The 23,944-nt window shown below is 59.6% G+C and overlaps 1 protein-coding gene across 8 annotated transcripts in view; it reads right to left on the reverse strand.

Annotated features, from left to right (window-relative positions):
• LOC136301458 (microtubule-actin cross-linking factor 1-like) overlaps nucleotides 1–23,944 on the reverse strand; it is a 135,386-nt gene that overhangs the window by 105,284 nt on the left and 6,158 nt on the right. The window contains exon 1 of one of the 8 annotated variants that reach the window (XM_066204496.1): nucleotides 3,867–3,984. The exons of the other annotated variants lie outside the window; for them this stretch is intronic. Coding sequence (XP_066060593.1) covers nucleotides 3,867–3,969 — 103 coding nt within the window. The 5' untranslated portion in view covers nucleotides 3,970–3,984. Of the gene's footprint in view, nucleotides 1–3,866; nucleotides 3,985–23,944 lie in introns of those variants that run through there. 8 annotated transcript variants of the gene reach the window in all.

The following is a 23,944-nucleotide window of genomic DNA, read 5'->3' on the forward strand; positions in this document are numbered from 1 at the left end:
GGTGTGAACGGATGAGTTCTGGGCCACAGCTCCTCCCACCAAGCCACTTCCTACCGCCGGTGCCCCCGGCGCGGGCAGCGGCCGTTCCTCCTCCGCGGCATCGCCACCATCCTCTCACCGCCACGCCCGTTCCCGGCTCCTCCGGCTGCTCCCGGGCTCCGCAAAACCCTCACCGCTCCCTGTGGCCGGCAGACCAGCTTGGACAAGCTCCCGGCAGCGAAGGGCAGAGCCGCTGCTCCCTCCGGCCCGCGGGGAAGAAGCGATGCGGAGCGCCGAGCGGCTCCCGCAGCCCAAAGCCCGGCGCGATCGGCATGCGGGCACAGGCTGGTCCCGCAGAGCCGGGCACTGCCCGCTGGCCGGCTCTTGGCTTGTTTTTCCTCGTCTTGTTTTCCAGTTAATTGCACCAGGGACAGGAGGGACAATGCGGGGCTGTTCTCCGCTCTCCCGCCTGCCCGCCCGCGGCTTCTGCCCGAACCATGTCCCGGGTCCGGAGCGCTGGAGCCGGGACGCGGCCCCGCTTGGCACGCGGGGAGATAACGGGGGCCGCCTTATCACCGCCTCTCTTCCTCTTCTTCTAAATATAATCCCGAGGCAGCCCTTCTGCCGGCTGCTGGCCCGGCCTGGAGGGCGAGAGGAGCCGGGATGATGCCTCGGGAAGGTGGGAGAGCGTCCCCGAGCATGGCACGGAGCACGGGAGGACAGAGCGATGGATGTCACAGGGTCCCACACGGACAGTCGGCAGCCAGCCACCTCCAGCGCTGCATCCCAGGGGTGCCCACAGCCCAGAGGCTCCTCCACGAGATCACTCTTCCCATGTCCCGCAGAAATTGGGGGATTTTCCTCCGTTTTTTTTTCTGCCCTGACTCACCCCCTTTGGGTGGTTCCCGGGCTCTAACGAGATTAAACCTCCTCAGCCCGCACCCGCGCTATCAGCTGAGCTAATAATAATGCTGGTTACTGCTTACTAACAATATTAAGGCATTGCAAGCTTATCTCTGCCCAGCTAATCTTTTCCAGAGTCACTCTGACAAATAACTTGTTGCAATCCCCCCTCCCCGATGCTCGTCCTCTCCCTGGTCTAGCAGAGGTTTGCTGGCCCCAGCCACCAAAAAACCATCCTGTCACCAGCCAGGGACAGTGAGCAGAGGCACGGCCGGCAGGTGGGGCAGGGCCAGAGGGAACATTATGGGGAAAAGAAAAATCTGTCCCGCTCCCAAGACAAGCTAGTGGAAGGAGAAGGGACTGCAGAGCCTCAGGTCCCTCACACACAGGGCATGGAGCAAAGGCTGGTGACAGTGACACAGGGAACATCATCGGCAAACAGACACCATGAGCCTCTGCAGGACCACACGTGGTTTTGTTGCTCACCAGAGCTCAGCTCATCACATCCCCAAAAATGTGGATCCCAAAGGAACAGGGGCACTGTGGCACAAATCCCCCGCAGCGGCTCAAGGGGCACAAGGGGAAGGTGAGGCTTGGGGGGGTTTTCCTCTGCTGTTGAACTCACCTAGTGAAAGGAAACAGGGAAAACCATCCTGCCCCACAGCTGCTTTCCAGCACCCCAAAACCAGAAAAACTCCCGTCCCGCTGGACCTCAGCATCCCCAGGCACTTTCCATCGTCACAGGGATGGCTCCCACAGGTGCTGGGTGCCAGAAAACCCCTCCAGCACCACCACAACGCCCTGCACAGACAATTCCCTCCCCGTTTGCCTGCGGCAGCCGCTGTCCTGGCAGCCGGCCTGTCCCCAGCAGCTCCCAACACGTCTGGCCAGGAGCTGCTGCTCCCCCCTGGATCTCTCCTCCATCGTCACCGGCCTTGCTCGCTGTCGCACTCCATCCCTGTGAGCCTCCTCCTGCCTCAGGCTGCTGCCAGAGCCCAGCCCCAGGAAACACCTGGATAAAAGATGCCTGGCCAGGCACCATCCCTAATCCCAACCCTGGCTTGGCACCCTCCATCCCACTGACACCCGGGGCTCCCTGGGATGGCCTTTTGCCATCCTTGGGAGGGAACCAGGGCGTTTCATGCTGCCCACCAGGTCCTGGAATAAAGTTGGAGGGTGGCTCCCAAACTTTCTCCTGCTGTTAAATCCAAAGGAACACGGGACACGTCAGACAGGGCACTGCACCGGACGATGTCACAGAGATCTCAAGGATATTTCCAAACCCACGCTCAGTGTGAAAGTGGGATTAAACAAGACCCAAATATGGGGTAAAGGAGGGGTTGGTTACTTAAAAAAAAAGCCAAAACTCCAGATTTTGAAGCAATGAAACCCAGGGTTTTCCCTTCAAGGCGAGCAAAGAATGAGAACGCACAGGGGGCTTTTGGAACCTGGCACTTTTGAGAGGGGGGGGATATGCAAAAAAAAAAAATCTGGCAGGCTGAGGAGCACAAGGTATTTCAAACATGCTGGCTGCCAACTTGAGAGCTGACATAATCCATCATGACAACAGAGCCAACAGGGCAGGATTTACGGAGCCTTTCACCCAGGGAGAGGAAACGGAGCCTGATTCAGCCTGGAAGAATGCACAAGAGATACCTGCGGTGGAAAAGGATCCAACACCCGGATATTTAATGAGGGAGACACCTGAGATGTGGTGATGCAAAGGAGAGCAGGGCAGATGCTCAGCAGAGCTGGGTGAGCGTCACAGAGCGAAAAAACCTGCTGCAAAATGATCCTGGTCTTCCAGGATTGGGCTTTACCTGCCCTTTTCTGGGGAAAAAAAAAGTGATTAAAGAAAACAGGTTTTAAATAGATTTGCTGCTTGAAACACTTAAGGATTTTTTTTTTCAAAAAGGGGTGGATTTGGAGGCGGAAACATCCCTCCAAACAGGAGGAAGCAGCAGGTCAGCATGGGGAAGAGACAGTCCAGTTGGGAAACATCCAAGAGGTCCCCGAATGGAACCAAGAACATCACTGGACAACACTGCCCAGCCACGGAGATTAATTAAGATTAAATAAATGGGCAGGTCAGCAGGAGGAATTGCAGCAAGGCTGGGTTCAGTGGGTGACAGGGTGCATTCTGCAGGACGTGTTTGTGCAATTCCCTCTCAGCCTCCCTCTCCCAGTAGTTCAGAGGGAGAAAAGGAAGGAAGGAGTGTATCCCAAAGCAGCATCCAGGGAAAAGTCTCCCCGCGCTGCCCGGCTGCTCAGTCCCGCCCCTTTGCATGGAAAAAAAAGGGAAAGAAAAGAGGGAATCGGTCACGGACGCGGGGAAAGGGCCCCATGCGGAGGCACAGGCGAGAACAAGCACGGCTGGAAAGAAAGAGCGAGGAATCAAAACAAACAAATCCCAGGGGGAAGAAGTCGGGGACGGAGCAGGAGTTACCGAGACTTCAGCTGGGGCCTGGAGCTATCCCACACCCCTGTAATGAATCCTTGCCCTCCTTGGGCGGTCATGTGCGAGCCCTATTTTGGGAAACTGAGGCAGGGTCAGCCCCAGCTGCTCGGCGAGGCCGTGCCAGCTCCGGGAGAATCTCCCAGGGCCGCGTCTTGCCGGTGCCGGGGGCTGACAGAGACGCCGCTGTCACGGCCACGGGTGGGAGCGAGCGGGGCAGAACCCCAGCCACGCGTTGTGGGATCGTGCCAGACAAAAAGCAGCCCTCAACCCCCTTCATCCCAGTCGCCCCCAGCCCTGCAAAAGCCAGGAATGGGCGGTGAGGCCAAATTTAGGCACTCAAAGCTCTGCCTTCCCCTCCTCACACGGGCTGGGAGCCCACTGAGGGTTCCCCATTGCCGTGTCGTCCTCCCTCCTCCCCACAGCCGCGTCTGTCCTTGTCCGTGCCGCTGCCACGGCTGCTGGGGAAGGAAAACAATCCGTGCCCTGGTCATGCCGGCCATCTTAGCGCTCCCCGGAACACCCCTACCTTCCCTGCTCCGGCTCCTCCAGTACAGGACGCCGGCGATGCCCAGGACGTGGCTGAGGACAAAGGCAGCGGGTGGCAGATAGGAGCTCTCCGAAAGAGGCATCGCTTCCTACTCCCCGGCCCGTTATCCCAAGCCTGGCTCCGGCTTTCTTTTTCTCCTGCTGCAGCCCGGCATCGCCGGGGAGGGTGAGGGGATGGGGGGGCTGAGCCGCTGCTTGGAGAAACTTCCCAAACTTCCTGCCTGCGCCTCTCTGCCCCGCAGCTGGCTGTGTCCTGCGGCGTCCCCGGAGCTGGCACGGCTTGGGACAGCCAGCGCCGCCGGGACTGGGAGATTCGGGACTTCCAAGAGGGGGCGGGTAAAGGGAGAAAAAGCGAGCGTCAGGCCGCCTCAAACATCTTTCCTCCGAGTTGTCGCCGCCAAACTTCGTCGTGGTCCGTCCCCCCCGTCCCCCCCCTCCTCCTCTTCCCTTCCCCGCTTGGTGGGGAGGAGACGTCATCTCCTCAATATCCATTCCCAGCCCCGCTGGAAAGGAGCCGCAGCCGAGGGGATATCGGCGGCAGGAGATGCCGGGGTGGCATCACGGGGGGCTTGGGACGGGCACAAAACCTCAGCTCCCCCCGATGGGTGACAGTCAGCAGCGTCCCCTGCCAGCAGACAGCCAGGGATGCCAAGCGCAGCCGGGATCGAGGGGGAGCGGCTGGGACATGGAGGCAGCACTTCCCGGGGCTCCCGGGCTACTTGGGCTGGAGCCAGCACTGTCTGCCCGCAGGAAACTCTGCCCAGCAGGAGGCTGAAAGCAACGGCGACAAAATTCGGGGCTTCTGGGAGTTGAGGACCACGAGCACATCCCCACCACCCTCCCTGGGCGCTGTGAATAATATAAGAACACTCCCCTCCATGAGGGAACACCCCAAAAGATGCTCTAACAGCAGAGGTTTGTGCAATTCCCGTGGCTGGGTGTCCCGCTCGCCCCGAGCACCGCAGACTTTGCAGCCCCATTTTTCCGAGGGTTTGCACCGTGCTGGGCGTTACTCCGAGTTTCGGTTCTTTTGGGGAACGCTTCCGCTGCCGGCCGTACCAGGAACGGCAAACGCGGGGAAACCGAGAGCAGCCGCTGCCTGCCCGGCCCCTCTGCCGTTGTAACCACAAGCAAACGGGCTGGGGAGGCTCCCACAAAGCCTGGATTGAGCTCACAGCCCCTCACGTTCCCCCCCTCCTCGCCAGCTCCTGGCTCTTGGATGGAGGTAGGGAATTAAAGGCTCATTTCTTCGCCTTTCCCTTTCTCCCCAGGACTCGGACAAGAGGGGGTTGTTCTGCCGGGGCTCGGGGGAGTTGTTATGGTGAGGGTGGTACAGAGCAGACCTGCAGGGCACCAGCCTGGCTCAGGGTTTACTGGTGGGAGAGGCAGGAATGCCAGCTCGGGATTTACTGACCCAGGAGATGCAGCTCATGCGGGGCCAGCACGGCACCGGGTGACATCCCACAACTGCTGCTCCACATTTGGGAAAACCCACGAGGTGCAGGGTTTCATCCAGGTGCAAAGAGGGATTTATATTGTATTTATAACCCTGAGCAGTTCCCCAAACCCAACAGCCACCAGCTAGTCAGGCACACCAAGAAAACCATATCGAGCAAAGCCTGATTGACCCAAACATTGACTGAAACATTCCAAAACCTGGCACAGTTTGCCTGGAGAAGTTGTGGCTGCCTCTGGAACCCTGGAAGTGTCCAAGGCCAGGTTGGACAGGGCTTGGAGCACCCTGGGATGGTGGAAAGTGTCCCAGCCCATGGCAGAGGGGTTGGAATGAGATGATCTTTAAGGTCCCTTCCATCCAACCATTCCATGATCCTAAGATTTCATTGCTTCCTGTGGGGCTCCTTCAACCCCCACATCTTTTGAGACAACAAGATGGCGATAAAAAAAATACAGAATTACCCCGGGGCTCGGCGCTGTTGCAATATATTCTCCAGAGCTCCATCCCTGCCTGGATGAAAAATACCCTGGCATAGTTTTCCTCCAAAGACGTCTGCTTTTTGTTAAAGCTGCAGGAGGAATGACCCACCACGAGGCAGGCACGAGGCCACCATAAATGGGCCCGTGGTCCAACCTGAGAGGGGCAAAGAGCCTCCTGCAAGGCAGATGAGTGCTGGTGATGTGATGGAGCTGGGATGTGCCAGTGGAAAAGCGTCCAGGAAGCAGGAGCTGGTTTCCCGCATCCCCTCACTCCAGCTGCAACCATGGGGGCTCAGCTGCTCTTGGGCTTCCCGGGTGTTTCCTGCACGGAGGGCATGATAAAATGCACTGAGTGCTGCCAGCTGCTCCAGCTGGAGAAGCCTTTGGGTGAAAGAAGTTCTTAAAATATATATAATTGTGTGTAAATATATGTTTTTATTTCTTTTTATACATTATTTATATAATTTAGTGGAACTGTAGAATGCCCTGACTTGGGAAAAGACTCACAAGGATCACCAAGCCCAGCTTTTGAATATATTTATATAAATTTATATTTATATCAACACATCCTTCTGCTGCACCAGGACACTCTGGGGATTCCTGGGATCCCAAGCTCATCCAGCTCAGTTTAACACCATCACCCCATTTCCCTTTTCCCACCGCGGGGAGCTGACAGGGCAGGAAGGAGGTGGCTGCTCCGGGGTGTCAGGAGCCAACGTCGGGTTTCGGGGTGACTCTGCCGGGCTCAGGGGACCACCCAGCCCCGGATGCAGCCAACCCACACTCCCCCCTCCCTGCCATGGAAACCACCCTGAGCACCCAAAACACAAACAGCTCATTTTTAGTTCCTTGCAAAGCAGCTTTGCCCGGAAAGGAAAGGGGTGGGGAGAGGACACATCTCCCGCCCGCGCAGGAATCTGGGGAGCGGACAGGCCCTGCCCTCTCACGGGGAGGGAGGGGGGTCCCCACCTTGCAGGGCACCCCCTTGCTTCACAGGGGGTTCCCCGGGCAGCATTTTGCATCACCCATAAGGGTGGGAGCCCAGCACTACGCCCCACTTGGGTTTAGGGTACCCCATGGGGCAGCGTGGGGGGACATGGGTGTCAGACCCCCCTCGCTCCAGCCACGTTCCTGCCCTGAGCTGAGTCACGCCAAGCTTTGGGTGTCCTGGGCTGTTCCTCCCCCCGTCCATGTGCCTCCTCAGTGAGTAATGCTCAGGCGACAGAGATCAGCTCCCTGCTCAGCTCCCGGCTCCGGCATCTCCTTATATGACCGGAGAAGCTGCCGGGCAGCGTCACACGGGAGCCGGGCACAGCTCCCCGTGTCCCTGGCGCCACTCAGGCCATGGAGGCACCCTGGCACGGCTCTGGGCAAAGCCACTGGGGTGCTCCTTCATCCCCTGGGGTGCTGTGGCCTCGCAGAAGGCAGCAAAAGGGCCGGTGAGCTCCGGCCAGGGCCGTGTGTCCCAGCCCCGGGGAGGTGGCAGCCAGGTGGCACTGTGGAAACGCTGGAGCGGGCATCGCTGGGGACAGAGCCAGAGCTGGCACATGGCAGCACGGAGCCGGGGTGAAGCACGGCTCCGGGGTGAAGCATGGCTCCGGGGCTCTGCTGCACCCCACCGTGCCCGGGTGGGCACCCAGTGCCCCCCAGCCAAACCCCTCCATTCCCCGCAGCAGGAAAAACTGGGCATGGGAGCAGCTGGGAGTGCCCTGGAGGGCTTCTCTGCCCCAAAGGGTCATCAGGGTCACCCCACGCTGCCCACGAGGCACCCCAGCTCCCAGAGCAGTTAAAGGGCCTGCCCAGCAGCAGAGCTGAGCACGCACAAACTCGTGACTGCAGGACAGGAGCCAGGTTTCCTGCCCTGCTTCCTCAGCGAAGCTTTTCCCCTTTCTTGTTGTTTTTTTCCTCCTTTCTGGGAGCTTTAGGAGCAAATCTTCAGTGGCTTATGGCAGGCGGCTGAAAATCGACCGGGAAGGGAAGGAGAGTCCAGGTTTTGGGTCAGGGGTGTTCCCGGTAAATCAAAGACAGCATCACCCAGGGACGGGCTCTGCTCTGGGGTGGGTCTGTCTGGGCTTCCACAGGGGCTGGATGGGGGCACGGGGCCGGAACAAACACCGTTCCAAATCCTCAGCCAAGGGATGGAGCACATGCCCCATTCCAGCGCTCAGCTGAGATCATTCCCCCGTGGATCGCAGCTCTTCCCCCGGCTCCTCACAGCATCACACCCTCCCGGCAAACCACAGCAAAGGCGGCTGCGGACAGACAGACAGACAGACAGCTCAGCGAGACACATCCCCGGCCGCCGAGCGCTCCCGCACGTGCCAGGGCACCCCGTTCTGCCGGCAAGCACGGGCAGGGCCCCGCCGGGGTGCGGAGCCTCGCTCCACCCTGCCCGCGGCGCCAGCAGCCTTGGGAAAGGAAAGCCAGAACAAAGATGACGTTTCTTCTGATCCAGGCTATTAAAAAACAAGGTGGAAACGAGGCAGGTCGCAGCTCCCGACGCTGCCCGGCTCCTCGGCTCCAGCTCCCAGTCCCCTCCTGCTGCCGGTGAATCACCGGCCCCGGCGTGTGCGGGCACGGCCGGTGAGCCCTCGGCAGCCGGCTGCTGGCACGGCGGGCACATTCCCCACGTTCAACGTTTCCTTCTGGCTTTCATCATCCCCCACGTGGCCGCATTCCTGCTGGGAGGGACAGGGAGAAGCCCGCGGGGGTCCCGTGCCGGCCCCACCGGGCATCGTCACCCAACTCCAGAGCTGCAAAAATTGGGACTGTGGAAACTCGCGGACAGCAGCGCTCTTGTGGCCCTGGAAAGTCAACATCCCAAACACAGGGGTTTGTGCAAATAGAGGTTTTGGCTCTGAGTATTCCTGCGTTTGCACAGGAATAGTGGGAGCTTGAGCTGGGCCTCATCTGGGTTAACCAGAGCAGCTCCATCCCACCCAGGGCTGGGGGGTTTTTCTGCACCAGCCCCCCCAGTCTGCACCGTGAGGGCAGCGTAAATCAATATTTGCCTGCAAAGCTCTCGCAGAGGAGCTTCCAAAGGTCAGCAAAAGGAGGGGAGAGGGAAGGGGCTGGGAGGGAACCTCGGAACCCCCCCGCAGGCACCATCAGCGATAAAATCGGAACTGAGCGAAAGGAAGCTCTGGTGATAAGAATGGAGATGTTCCCTTTTCCAGCAGACGTCTGGGCACCAAAATTAGAATAATATCTTTAAGAAAAGACCAGACTTCCCTTCCCACAGCGGGGCTGACAGTGCTGCAACAGAGGGGGACGTGGGAAAGCACCCCAGGACCCCCTCGCTGTGGGATACAGAGGTGGAGGGCAGGGATAAGAAGATTTGAGACAAGGCTGGAAGCAAACATCATTCCTGTGGCTTTCATCCTGCAAAGGCAAACAGCTGAGCTGGACGGCCACCTGCTCATGACTTAATCATTCCCCAGCAGCATGAACTCCTGCTGCCGGGCTGGAGGGCAAATCCCCCAGCACAGCAGCAGTTATGGGGTCTACGGGAATGTGACATCCCAACGGGGGCCGTCCAAAGGGACCAACTCCAGTGAGATGGACAGAGCCAAAAGGAGAACCCAGGGCCTCGAGAATCTCAAAAATAACTCAGAAAGAGACTGTTCCCTACACAGCAGGATCAGGGAGAGTCTCCTACATCTCCTGCAGGAAGAGCGGTCAGCATTCCCAGGGCATCACCTTCCTTTCCTTGCTGGAGCTCACTTTTTGGTGTCCTGGACTCAGCACCTCTCCCAGGGGCACCCAAAGCCATCAGCACTCGCAGCCCTGCTGCTCGAAGCACAGGCAGGGCGCCCACCCCTCCATGCACCCCCCAGAGCGACCCCAGCCCCCTGACACGCATCCCAGCGGATCCTCGCCCACCAGCCACGTGCTGGACGCGTCTCATTCCAACACCGCCCGGCCTTTGGAACTCTCCCTGCAGCCCGGGAGCGAGCGTCACGCTGGAGGGGGGGGTGATCTCACCGCTGCTTTCCCAGCATGACAAACCTCCCTCCCTCCATCCAAGGCTGCCGGGATTCTGCTGACGCAGCAGCTCGGGCATTATTTCATCGTTTCCCACTTCTGGGAAGCCTCCCCGTGCGACTTGTCACCCTTCCGAGGACGCTGGCAGCGCCTGCTTCATTGAGTGATGCCACGAAAATTCACGGCCACGTAAGCCCGGAAAGCACCGACCCCCGCGGAGCTGGCACGGATTTAATGGCATCGTCCTGCGTGGAGAGGGCAGGAGGGAACAGGGACAAGCACTGAGAGCTTGGAGCCATCCTGGAAATGCCGGGTGAGAGGGGAAAAGGTGAAGCCCGTGCCGCAGGTGAGGAGGATGGGGATGCACAGGGAAAGGAAGAGCAAAGGTCTCCCCGCAAAAAACACCGCGGGCTCTTCGGGAGGGAGCAACACCAGCCCTGGGCAGAGGAAGGCTTGCTCGCACGCCCACGTGCAAGAGGACACACACGTCTGCACGCCTTCCCAGGGGCCTGTGCTGACACGAGAAGGTGGCTTCTTTCCCAGGCAGGGGGAGGAGGAGGAAGGCGATGCCATCTCCGGGTCCCTCCCTGCCCCTCCGGCCACGGGGACAACGCCGCACACCTCCACAGAGCCGCCGTCTCCGCGGCTGGGTAAACACCCGCTCCGGAATTCCCAGCACACCCCCGGCAGCGGAGGGAGAAAGCCATGAAAAAAAAAACCAAGTCACCAAAAAATAAAACTCCCTCCCCAACATGAGATTTGCTGGAAACTCCAGCAGACGGGATGGACACATCCCCGTGCCGGAGAGCAGCCCAAATCCCAAATCCTGCACCACCGCCTGCACAGCAGCCGAGCACCAGGAATGCCCCGAATGCTGGAAAAACGCCCCCAAATATGATCTCAGGCCCCAGCCCCTCTTGGAGGAGCTGTGGGGTGGCTGCTCGGGGTGCGGAGCCGCAGGCCGAACCCCGGGGACAGCCCCGGGGAGCCGGATCGGAGCCGCGGCGCTGGGATCATCCCCGGCAGCTCAAGTCCAAGCTTTGCACTTCCCACAGCAGCGGCTTAGGGAGCAGGAAAGCCGGGGGGGCGGAGGGATGGCCGGCATCAAAACTCCTTTTCTAGCAGCTAACAAAAGAGCCGGTGTCTCCGCCGAGAGGCTCGTTATTCCAACGCCAACCAGAGGCTGCTTGGCAGCGGGGGAAATAGGGAAATGTTGGGCCAGTGGGAACTGGCTGCGCTTTGTTTGGGGGGTGCTGTGTTTGCACAGGCCCCACACAATGGGGGTGTCGGGGCCAGGGGGGTCGGGGCTGGGTCGTCCCCTGGGCCTCGTCCTGGCTTCCCACGAACAAAGCACAGAGGTCACTGCCCAAGGTTCTGTTAGGAAGTTGTGGGTGCCCCCTTTTTTTCTGCCTTCTCCTCCCCAGAAAGCAGCTCGGGGTCTCCCCACCCTCGCCACGCTGCCAGCACGAGGACGGCGGCGGTGAAGCCGGAGATGTGCAAAGCCTCCTCTGAGAAATGGAGGTCAAAGAGAAGGAAGCAGCCGATTCCCTCCTCTTCCCCTGCAGATGGAGGGCAGGCAGCAACCTTGAGCCCTGATCTCATTAGGTGTCCCAAACTAAGCAGTGTGAAACCTGATTAGCGCCGGGCGGGAGGCGGGCGAAGGAGCGGCGGCTTGTTCTGCCAGCCAGCCCCAAGCAGGCACCCTGCCTCTGGAGAGGGGGGTCTGAGGAGCAGGGCACCCACAGCTGCCTCCCCACAGCACCCAGGACCTGCTCCTGGACCTTCCAAGCTCGATCACGGTCGTGGCCGTGCTGTGCCCTGAAGTGATGCTTCATCCCAGCTGCTCCCGCCAGCTCCCGGCCAGTTGGCCTTGGCGTGCAGCAGCACAGAGAAATGTAGGATTAAAAAAAAAAGGGGGAGGCGGGAGCCCAAAACCTCTGTTCCCTAGAGACCTGCTCTCCTGCAGAGAAACTTAATCCCTGTTAAAAAGCAAATGAAATAATCCAGTTGCTAACGCTGCTCTGGCCGCTCCGTTCAAGCCCCAGATCCGTTGGACCCCTCCAGCCTGGCCCAAGCCCAGCAGATTCCCTCAGCAGGGCTGAGCCGGACCTTTCTGGAGCTAAAACCATCCTTGGCAGCACAAAGCTGCGGTGGGAGAGCTGTAAATCAACAGAGATCCTCAGTTAGGGCGCAGCCCGTGAGTGTCCCTGCCTGGCAGGGCTGCCCAGGGGACACCTCACTGGGTGGTCAAGCTGGAAAAGTGTCCCCCACCCTTTCCCAGGAGACACCAGACTCCTCACACATAGGGACACAGGGCTGGCAGAGCAAAAACTCAGCAGGGCCTCCACCCAGGACAGCCAGGAAAGATGTTGGCCCTGGGTCTCTTATCACACCCGGCCACCTTGGGCAGCCCCGTCTGCTCCTCGGGGAAGCCACCACACGATGGGACGAAAGCAAACAGTGACAAGGGGACGAGCTGTGGCACCACTCCAGCACTGTGGCACACAGCAGGGCAGGATGCTGCTCCTGCCTCCTGCTCCGATCCCACACGTCCCTCAGGCAGCAGAGACACCCAAGTCCCTCCTTTTTTAACAGCAGAAAGTCAGCAGAGCTGCAAATTCCTCACTGCGGGCACACTCGCCACGGTGAGGTGACAGGAACAAGCATGGACCCACTCCTTGGTCACAGGGGAAAATCTGAGCCCGGTTCCCCTGGGGAAAGCACACAGCAGCTCCAAGGTCAGATGGAGCCAGATTAGCTGGAAATGCACAGACAGAGCCGAGGAGATGCCAGGTTTGAGCCGGCTGCCAAGTAAACAGCAAAACTCCTCAGAAAGCGAAACCAGCCGGCCTCGTGCTTGTTGGTAAAATTAACCCAGCAATAAATTTGTAATCTAATGGGTTTCCTCAGCCAAGCCCACAGGATCCGGTCATCTCGGGGCCGTGACCGACGCTGCCCCGGGAAACTCAAGATGGAAACCGTGTGGAAAGTCTGGGTGACCCCACACCCACCAGGGCAGGGTCGCTCCCGGAGCAGCATCCTTTGTCCCCAGCGTGGAGACAGGGATCCGGCAGGGCCCCCCAGCCCCATCCCAGCTGGGCGGGCTAGGGGGGCACTGGGATGCTCTCCAAGCCCCTTGGAGGGCTGACGGGGATGGATGCTGGCACGGAGCCGGGGGGTCAGGGGCCTGGACTTACACACACGAGCATTTACATATGAAACGCTCCCAGCTCCAATATCCGCTGCTGCCTCCACCTCCCCGGGGAGATGAATAGAGATGAGGGGGGAGAAGGGAAGAGAAACCTCTCCAGCAATAAAACCTTGTTTTCCTGCAGCTCTGGCCAGCCCCGCAGCCTCAAGGGCAGGCTGGGCTGGCTGTTTTCTGTGCTGGGAGCACACTTAGATCCATGGCAATGCCAAACAGTGACAGCAGGATGCACGGCACAGCATCCCCACAGCCAGTGAGCACCACAGAGCCAACCATTCCCTGTGGGCACCCCTTTTGTGCTTGGATGCACAGGGAAGCCTCCCAGCAGTGTGAAAGGGCTCCAACCGTGCTGGCTCAAGCAGCGTTTGGCCTCCTCCTAGCACAGAATGCCAGACTGGTTTGGTTGGAAGGGACCTTAAAGGCCATTTCACCCCCATGGGCAGGAACACCTTCCACCAGACCAGGTTGCTCCAAGCCCTGTCCAACCTGGCCTTGGACACTTCCAGCCTCTCCACCCCTCTCCACACCCCCCTGAATTAAAGCCACAAAGGGCTGGGGGTAAACACAGCCGGTGACAGACAAAATCAGCACCACTGGGTCTAGAGGCAGCAGAACAGACCAAAACCCCACAGGCTGGGCTTTTCAGGGACGTGCCACCCGCGTTCCCATGTCCTTGTTCCGGGCTCGCGGGAGCGGAAAGTGCCACCGAGCTCTGGGATGTGGGAGCCAGCACGGGAGCCAACGCTCCCGGCAGGGCTCTGGGCAGCACCTGGAGAGGGGGAAGGCTGCCAGCTCAGCTCCTGCAAGCAGTCACCTTGTAAACACGATTAATAATGTCATCTTGGCTCCCCGCGCCTGGCTCGCGCGGGCAGGACGGGAATTCGCCGAGCTGCAGCTGGAGACGGGGCTGGAAAGCTCCACGGGAGAGCCTCAGCAGCAGCTCCAAAATGTACAAAAGGGCTCAATGGCACCCAAACCCAGCACCCAAACCCAGCACCCATCCCTGCTCTGGCTGCCAAGGGGCGGGAGATGGAGGGGACAGAGCCGGCCACCACCCCCGGCACACCCAGCAGGCACATGGCGACTCGGGGCTCCTTTTACATTGATTCCCAGTGCCAGCTGCAGCGAGGCTCAGGAAAAATTTATGATGGACACCACGGCAGCATAAGAAAGTGAATTATATTCCTCCCAGACTCGATAACTCAGGGCAGCTGTCAGCACAGAGCTGCGGGATTAACCCTTCGTGGCGGCGGCACGGGAGGGTGGGGACACTGCCAGCCCGCTGGTGACAACTCCCTTGGCTCCCTGCTAAATTAAACATGGAATTGATTCACCTTTGTTATACAATGAGATCAGCTGGTAAAGCCCAGCCGAGGCCTTGCTGTAAAAGGGGCGAGTCAATGACAGCATTGTTGGATGACAGGTTGGATGATGGCATTCCAGGTGCCTTCTGTTTTCCTCTCCTCTCCTTCTAGCAGGAGAAGCCCTGCAGCAGGATGAGGCCGGCTGGGAATTCCAGAGGAAAAAGCTCCTCTGACAGCAGGGAGGATAAAAAAAATAGAGAAAGAAAGGGGAGAAAAAGCATTCCCAGAGCACCAGGTAAGCCGAGCTGCTGTCCCGCAGCCTGGGCTCGCTGCCTGTGACAGTGGGACAACGGCTGCCTGCCTCCAGCCACCTGCCAGGGGCCAGCCCAGCACGATCGGGTGTCCCAGCTGGCTCTCCAGGGACAGCCCGGGAGGCAGGAGAGGGCACAGCGTTGGGAAAGAGCTTTAGAAAGAAGGGAACTGGGAAAACAGCAATCTGCACCCGGGTGCCAGCGTGCACCCGCAGCCACGCGGCGAAAACACCCTCAGCAGAGCAGGGTCAGCCCCAATCCCATGGGAACAGCAGCCTGCTGTCCCCTGGAGCGGGAATTTGAGCTCAATTCCTTTCCCAGTCGTTATTTGCCAAGCAGCTTCCCCGGGCTGCTCGCAAGGGCTGGGCCGGCCGCTGCCCCAGCGCTCCCTTTGTGCCCAGCTCCAAATCCAAGGAGAGGACAAAAGAGGGAAGTGAAGCAGAGCCAGTGGAAGCACCACCTCTCCCCGCAGCTCCTCCCGGCCGTGCCGGGAGCGCTGGATCCGCCGGGATCGGTGACAGATGGTGGCACCCAGCGGCTCAGCCTCTCTCCCTTTGTGGGTCACAAATACCTCTCAGGGTGCCGAGTCCATCCAGGAACTTCTTGTACTTCTCCGAGTTCATCTTCCAGCTGGACCAGCCCCGCTTGCTCAGCTGGGTGGCATCGGGGCACCCACAAGCTCCAGGCACTGTCCCCGGCTCAGCATTCCCGCTGGACTCCTCTCAGTCGCCCTTTGACCACTGGCAGTGTTTCCTTATTTGATGAAGCACACGAAAAACCTCCCAGGGCTTGAGGCCACCCCCCTTTTTTGCAAATGAGCCCAGCAACTGCCCCGCACCACCGAGGGCCCCCCGGCATCCCTTTATCCCACCCCTCCACGCAGCAGCTTTCAGAGATTGTATGTCCTGGGGATATTTCCAGCGAGGAAGGGAATTGGGAGGGGAAGGGGAAAAAAAAAAAAAAACAAAAAACCAATGGGATTTAAGGCTGGCAGGCAGGGGACGAGGAAAACGCAGGCAGTGGGCAGATGCGTTCCCATCCTTGTGGGAAAAGCCGCCCTGGTGACTGACACCAGGGGAGAAGCCATCAGGAAAGTGCCATGAAATGTTGGAAAACCGGGCGAGGTGAGACCCGGGAGCAGATGGGGAGCAGATCCCTCCCGTCTCTGCCCCCCGACACCCGCCACATGTTCGCCTCGCCCCGGCTGCGAGGCGCTCGCAAAGCTGAAAAGGAGATTTACTGGTTTTAAAGGAATTTTTTGGCAGCAGGAACCAGCCCAGAGTGATCCAAGGGGATCCAAGCGCCTGACCCGCTCGTTGCTGCCCCTCGGCAGGACTGGTGTCCACCGGGCACGGAGCAGGACTTCTGTTAAATCAAATAATAAAACCAATAATGACCACGATAATTATAATAATATAATCATCATCAGTAGTGTTGAAATGTGCTGTCATGGAGGTGGATCCTGCTCTCTTCATTCCCTCTCTGGAAAGATCCCAGCAGATTGAGCAAGACCCACCACACGGCGCAGGATCATCCTGCCTGGGCTCCCACACAGCATTTGAGCTTTGCCAGAGGAGGGGGAGAGAAATAGAGCAAGGATGTGCTGCAGGAGCCAAATCTCCCCCCGGAGAGCAAGGGGGAAGCTCCCTGAAACTCGGGACAACGAGGAGATTCCCCTCATCCACAGGCACATCAATCCCTGGCTCCTTCACCGTGTGTTGAGATGCATCCCAAGAGCAACCTACATCCCACGGCAAATTATCCATAAAAATGCGAATAAAACCAGAACACTCATGGAAACAACCCTGTGTCCACCTCCTCCAGAGCTCCAGGACAGACGGACACTCCTCCAGGGACAGACACTCACCGGGGATATCACTTTGCATGGCTAGCAGAGCAAACCCAGCAGGCCAGTTGCTGCTTGTGCCCCTGACAGCTGGGAGCCAGGGAGCCAAAATTCCCTCAGGGAGCTCCCAGTTGGAAAGGGGGGCAGGTGGCGAGGTGCCTTCTCCACACTCTGATCACCCCAGCACCCCCTGAACCCCTGGGCTAGGGTGGGATGGAGGCGACATCCGTTCATCCCAGCAAGGAGCTGATCCAGGAGCTGGTCCAGCCACCAAGGAGGGGCCACGTGAAGAGCCTGGATTTAGGATCTGGAGGTGCCTGGTGCCCAGTGCATCCCTGGCATGACAGGGTCGTTCCCAGCCACCCCCCCCGCGCCCGCCGGCAGCGCCGGCAGCAGAATGAAAGTTGTTGCGAGAAGCCAAGTTGTCACCACTAAAAATAGCACAATGGAATTTTCCTCTAAAGGAAGGAAAGAAAAAAAAAAAAGGGGGGGGGGGGATGAATCTTGATCCTTGCTGACAAAGGAACTGTGAGAACGAAGGGTGGGAACAGCTCCATGGAGGGGACAAGAGGGGACATGAAGTCCTTCCCCTCCGACACCCCCAAAGAGGCGTGGGGAGCGGAGCCCATCACAGGGGGACAGTGAGATCCCACCCTGTTTATCTCCATCCTCTCCTTCCCAGGAAAGGGGAGAGACCAGACCTCACCAGGATGGCCACTGGACACGGCAAGCAGGCAGCTGCTCCAAAATTCCAGCAGCAGGAGGGAGATGCAGGGAAACCAGCCCGGATCCCACTGAGCTCCCCCAAATCCTGCCGTGATGGGGAGAAGGCCACTGCCCTCCTCCCGTCCCGAGGGGGTTAATGGAAAGCGGGTCTGACGCCACCAGATCCCATCCCCAAGCATCCCAGCTCCTTCTCCCTTCTGCCGGGAACGCCAGGAATTCCTGGAGGAGGGAGGATCGCTCCAGCTGGCTCGATCAGCACACCGAGACTGAGAGCGAGGGGGGCAGCCAGGGCAGCCCCCAGCTCCCGCAGCATCCAGGAATCCCAGATCTCCCGGCACAGCAACTGCCCTCCCAGCAGGAACGAGAAGCATCCCAAACAGCCGGCCAGGATGAAATATCTCCACAGGCAGCAGCGTCTGGAGGCGCCTGCACTGAAACCCCCCCGTGCCACCCCATGGCCGTCCCCACCGCTGTCACCCGGGAGCTGGGGGGATGCTGGGACACCCCCGAGCCCCAGGAATGGGGATGGGGCCGTTCAAGCCACGCCAGGGATGTTGCCAGAGGCGGTGTGACCCCGGGGTGCAGGGTGGATTTATTTAGGGACAGCCTTAAGGCTGCACCGTCACCGCCCTGGCGAGCCCCCAGCGGGGTCACCGGGCCACGCCAGCTGTCCCCAACATCACTGCGTCAACCGAACACGCCAGAAGGAGAGGGGTGGTGCAGAGGGGCATTAATTAATGCTCATTAGCTGGCTGGGGCAGCACGGGCAGAGAGGGACCACCGGGCTGGGGACACGTCCCGACCCCGCTGCGCACGGAAAGGAGTCGCTCCCGCAGGATGGATTTACCGGGAGCAAAAGTGCCCAAGGTCAGCTGGAATCTCCCGGCCGAAGGGAGCCCTTGTATACAGTTTCCTGCAGGGAAAAATAAGCTGCTGGCAAAAGCAGTTCTGTAGGGCCACAAAGGACCCGAAAAACGATTAATAAAAACCGAGATGAGGCTCGCCCTGACAGGACACGAAAATCCCACTGGGATCAAGGCACAGCTCCGTGGCTGTGCAGGTGTGGGGTGGATGGCTGGAGGGGAGCAAGGGCAGAGCGAGAGATTTGGAAAAGGAGCCGGTTTCAATCCCAGCCATGCCAGGATTACACCCCCGACCTGGGCAGGGGTCCCAGCAGAGCTTGAGGAAGGGGAAAAGGCTCCCAGCAGGGCTCAAGGTGGGCAAAACAGCAGCTGGGAGAGAACACGGCCCACGCAGGGTGCTGCAGAGGTGCAAAGCACAGCACTCATCACCTGTGGGAGGCTGAAAAAGCTTCCCCAGCATCATTAAAAAAATGCTCATCTGAGCAGAGGAGGGCAGGCAGGGCAGGCTGGGACTCACCGGAGGGAAACAGGGCTCAACAGGAAATGAAAAATGGAAATGCAGGCTTGTCACGCACAGGAAAACAACAAAATAAACACAATTGTGGCCTCCCAGCACCCGGAGCTGGCTGGCTCAGAGCGCTGATAAACAGCGGGTGACAAAGGGACACTCCAGGCACAGGCACAGGCTCTGCAGCCAGACCTGTCCCACCTCTGCTGGCAGCCACAGAGCCAGGCTGTGCTCTGAGGGGTGACAGGGAGCTGCAGCCCATCCTGCCGGGATCAGCATCCTGCTTCTCACCCGGAATGTCCCAAGCCATCCTGCCCGATAGCCTCCCCTCTCCACTTTCCCCCCCCCCCGCCTCTTCCAGGAATCTCTGGGCTTATCTGACCCAGAAGCGGGACACGCATCTCAGATCACATCCCAGGACTCGTTTTACCGTGCCCACGGCCAAACACACACCAAATCTGATCACTCAGCCTCCCGCCCCACCACACATCGCCGCGGGAAGCTGAGGCTGGAGGATCCCCCTCCCCGGCCCCCCAGCCGGGTGGGATCCATCCAGACACACAAAACCCCACCACACGAGCTTGGAAGTGAAACTTCCCAGCTCATTAACACGAGCATCCTCCGTGCAGGGAATTTCCTTGGCGGTTTCCCTCTCCAAGCTGGAGGCTGTTTGAACATCCCCGGCAGCGAGCCCAGACCCCCCAGACAGGGCAGCGTTGAGAGGTTAAACCTGGAGTTTTCCCGGGGAAGAAAGAGCGTCTGGAAGGAAAAAGGGAGATCTCAAGGACAGCATCCAGCAGGGATGAGAGGGGTGTGCTGGGGAGATCAGCTCCACCCCTGCTCCCCCTCCACCACCTCCCAGCACCGGCTCTGCTGGTTCCCACCCCACCCGCAGCCTCCGATGGGATGGGATGGGATGGGAAAGGTGTGAGCAATCCGGGGTGCGGAGAGGAGCCGGTTTGCTGGTCCTGCCCGTGGACCTGGGAGGCTTCACCCACTGCCGGGGGGCACAGCACGGGTGACCAGCCCCGGCAATCAGAGGCTGCCGCTGTGTCCCCGCTCCCGGCCCCATCCCAGGTGTGCCAGCACCTCTGCACCGCCTCTCCCCAGGGCAGCGATTGCTTCACCTCCCTCCAAAACTCAGCTGGCGTTGCTAAGATCCGGCCGCAGCACTGAGCTTCCAGGGCAGCGACGCCCTGGGCACGGCGGAGCCACGGGGAGGATTGGGAAGGGCTGGAGCTCAGGGAGTGAGGTTCCCCCCTTTCCAGGGCTTCCCTGCGCTGCTTTCCCAGCTGCTCCGTGCATCTTCTCACTACCCCACGCCTGTCGCGGCCCTCCTGCTCCAGCCGGCAGCGAAACACTGCCCCGTGCAGGAACCAGCCAGGCTGAGCCCACGGTCCAGGCAGGGCTCACAGCCCCTCTGTGCAGGAGGATGGAGTTGCATCCACAAATCCAAGCTCCTTCACGCCCTCCCCGAGCTCCAGCACAGCCTGTCCCTGCGGGAAGACAGGAGGAACTGGAACCTGCAGCACCGCGCTGCTCCCGCAGCCTGCATTCATCCATTTCAGCCCTATAAAAAAGGCACCCATCACCCGGATATTCAAACAATGGTGTTAAGACACTTGAAATTTAAATAAAACCTCTTGCTTTACTTCCCTCTGGGAGGTTCCTTGCCACTGGCATCAGCCACGGTATGTCCAGGGCAGTCTAAACTTAGCTGACACAAGCGAGACGAGCCTGGAAAGGAGCTTGGCTGGGACCCAGCAGACGGAGGTCAAAGACTCCGGTCTCGCCCCGGAGCATGAGCCGGGAAGGAAAAAGGCTCCACGGGAATGCAGAGCTGAGGAGAGCAGGCAGAGAACAGCCCCAGTCCTTTCCAAAGGCTCGGCTGCTGAGAGGAGATCAAAGCCTTTCTGGCACAGCCCCGCACACCGGCGGTCACGTCCCGGCGACGGTGCCAGCGAGGCACTGTGGATGAGGCCACCTTGCACCCACCCCCTGCCCTCCCAGGGGATTTTCTCTGTGGGTCAGAAGTGCATGGAAAGGAGGAGAAGCAGCCAACAGCTCCAGGAGCTGTGAGAGCAGGGCTCAGCCACGGTTCTGGTTCATTAGCAGGGCACCAGGACACTCCGGCCGTGGCTTCCGCTGATCCCCGTGGGATGGGGGGAGGCACGTGCATCTCTGCCAGGCAATTCCAGCCCTGGAGGCACCTCTGGGCCTTGGAGAGGGGATGACTCCATGCAGAGAGCCAGCCAGGCCGGCTGGGGTGGATCCTGTCACCTGCGACACCACCAGCCCCATTTCCCCGCTGGCCAAAACGAGCACGAGCAAAACGGCTCCTTGCACCCCGTGCTGGGGCTCCACCTCGGACACCCAGGGCTGCCCCAGGCTCCTGCCACCTCCCTGAGCCCCCCTTTCGCCTCTGGTCCCTGCCCTCTCATGCCAGAGAAGCCAATGACCCCCACAAAAACCAGGGTTATTCACCCAGTGATGAAAAACCCCATGGCTCCCAGCCCAGCTTCCCCCACACTTGCTCCAGCCAGGGACTCTCCACTCCAAAAGTGGAACTCGGCCAACTCTCCTCCCGAGGGATGAAGAGGAAGAAGGGCTTCCTCTCCCCCAGCGAGGAGTCACCACCACGCCACCAGCCCCAGCAGTGCTGTCACAGGCCACAGAGGCCTCGTGCAGCCCACTCAGCACCAGCCAGGAGTGATGTTTATCCCCGTGGGATGGATCTCCCAGCAATCCCTTGCATCAGGAGGCGGCTGCAGGCTGGGAGAGCTGCTTGGCTCAAGGAGCAAGGCACCTCTGAGTCCCCAAACACCTCCAGGTGCATTTGTTGTGGCACAACACCAGCCACAAGCGGGAGAAAAGGAGGTTCTTCAGAGATGGGCATGGCCAGGAATGCCACCCAGCACCAGGAAGGCTCCAGTCCCAGGCGGAACGAATCCTGGTTGATTTATACAAGGGTCCCCCACCTCTCCTGCCCACCCCGGAGTCTCCTCCAGTCCTTGGGAGGTCGTTCCCTCCCCAGCTGAAGCTGGGTTACCCAACCAAGGTGACAAACCACCCTGTGCTGTCCCAGTCCAAACAAGCCAGGCCACGTGCCGGGCACCACGGAGCAGGCAGAGACAGCGCCGGGAGCGGGGAAAAGCTTTTGAGATGCCACAGCTCCAGGTTTTCTACCCCCAATCCCCCAAAAAACACCCCAGTTAATTATGAGAAAGAAAGGATTTCACCAGGATTGATTAGTTAATGTTTACAGCGCTGTGAGCAGGGGAAGCATGACCTGTGTTCTGAGCTTGGCAGAGCCGCTGGCACCCTTGAGCTGCCGGGGGCTGCTCTGCACAGGGCCATGATTTCCACGTGCCGGCTCCTGATTTTCCAAGGGGACAGCGAGGGTCAGCACCCCCTAAAACATGTCAGGAGGTTGCCATGGAGAGTAGCCTTAGCTGCTGGGCTGATGGAGTCAGGCTGCCCTTCCTTCCCAGACCCCAAAAGAGAGGTGTCCAAAAAGCTCCACCACAGCCGTGCCGATGCCGCCATTCCCACCGGGACCGGCACGCCCCGGCACGTGCCACGGCACCGAGATCCAGGGATGAGGCAAGAGGGGCTGGAATCCCCACGGGGAGCTGCTCTGCTGGCTTCCAGCTGGGCCACACTGGTGAAGATGTGGTGGCACTGGGGACCTCCCAGCTGTCCCAGACACGACAACCCCGGGGATGCCAGAAGGAAGTGAGAGCCAGGGAAGCGCTGAGACAGCACCGGCGTCACCACCCCCAAAATCTCCACTTTTAGCCCCATCCTCTGGTTGAAGCCACCCCCTCGAGAGCAGGGCAGAGCAGGTGGGTGCCCCCGCAGCGCTGATGCAAACGTCCTCCCCCAGCACGCCCGGGGATCAGGAGCATCCCAGCCAGCCCCGGCGCCGCAGCGCTGCGGCACAACTCCCCGGCACCCCGCTGCCGAGGGTGGGTGTTCTTAGAAAGAAAGGAAGGAATCACGGGGATCTGCCAGCTGCTTCACTCCTGCTCACCAGGGAAGATCAGGACTCGCAGCCTGCTCTGGGACCTTTCCTGTGCTGCTGCTCTCCGTGTCTCCGGACCTGTCCCGGCTCGCTCGGCAGCAGAGGCCTCGTTGTTCAAATTGGGATTTTTTTTATTGTGTTTAGTGGTGCTGTTTAAGAGAAATGCATTTGCAATCCCGGCTCTGGCAGTGCCAAGTGTCCTCCTTGCCCTCCTTGCTGGATGTGGCAGGTCCAGGGTGGCCACCACAAGCTGGCCACCACCACCACAGGTCTCCCCGCTCAGCCCTCAGCAGTCCCGTTTCAGTGAAAACTCTGTTTTTGCAGGATTAAGAGGGGGAGGGGATGAGCCAGTGGAAAACTTGCTCTGGACAGGAAAAACCAAACGGCTTACAGGAGCTGCAGCGGGGAATAACAGGGAAGAGACAACAAATCCACCAACTCAAGCCCAAACAACCCAAACCGGGGCTCCAACTCAGCCCTTGCAGCGCTGGTGGGATGTCCCGGGAGGGGTGGGGAGTTGGGAAGGGGTCAAAAGCAAAGGAAAACTTCTGTGGAGCATAAACACTCATTTCCCCTAGACCACAAACAAGCTCCGACAACACCCAGCAGGGTATTTCCAAGTTACCACCAGCTTTCTACCATACCCCAGTGCAAAAATCAGGTATTCCCTAGAAAAACTCCTTCCCAGAAGATCCCAATTGCTCGTGGAAGGCACCAACAGCAAAGGCAGGGAGCTGGCAGGGAGAGTCCAGGTGCCAGGGGTGCTCCAGCTGGACCAAGGCTCTGGAATTTCCATTTCTTTTCTGGAACAAAGCAAACAGCAGCACCTTCCACGCCAGCGCTGCCGTCCGCGTCTCCACACCGAACCCGACGACATCAAAGCGGCTTTTTAGTAATAAAAAAGTTTGTCAAGTACTTGGACGAGCCCAAGTCACGTTCCCCAGAGCCTTTCCAAGGCACCCGACGAGGTTTTATTCCCTGCTCCCTGCGGAGGCTGCGCGTCTCTCCCACCTCTGGGATGTTTGAGTGGCACCCCTGAATCGGGGAGCCAAGGAATCCATGATTCCCCTTTCTCCGCAGGCAGAAAGGAAAAGGAAACTCCTCTCGGCCCGGCCATCCGCATTTTAAAGATCCTTGGCCGCTAAACTTATAAAACGGAGCGCCGGGAGCCCTGTGGGGCTGGAATCTGGGCTCCAGGACAAGCCTAGCGCTGCAGCGGGGAGGAGGAGGAGGAGGAGGAAAAAAATAATAATAACAAGCAGAAGAATGGGAACGCACACAGCTGCCGGGGATGAGCCGCTGACATCAAAACTGCACACTCACTGCCGGTACCGGCACCGGCCTCGGCA

This window comes from Chamaea fasciata, unplaced genomic scaffold, assembly GCF_029207755.1.
Source record: "Chamaea fasciata isolate MVZ Bird 193981 ecotype frontalis unplaced genomic scaffold, bChaFas1.0.hap1 SCAF_26, whole genome shotgun sequence".
In the NCBI taxonomy this organism is placed as follows: domain Eukaryota; kingdom Metazoa; phylum Chordata; class Aves; order Passeriformes; family Sylviidae; genus Chamaea; species Chamaea fasciata.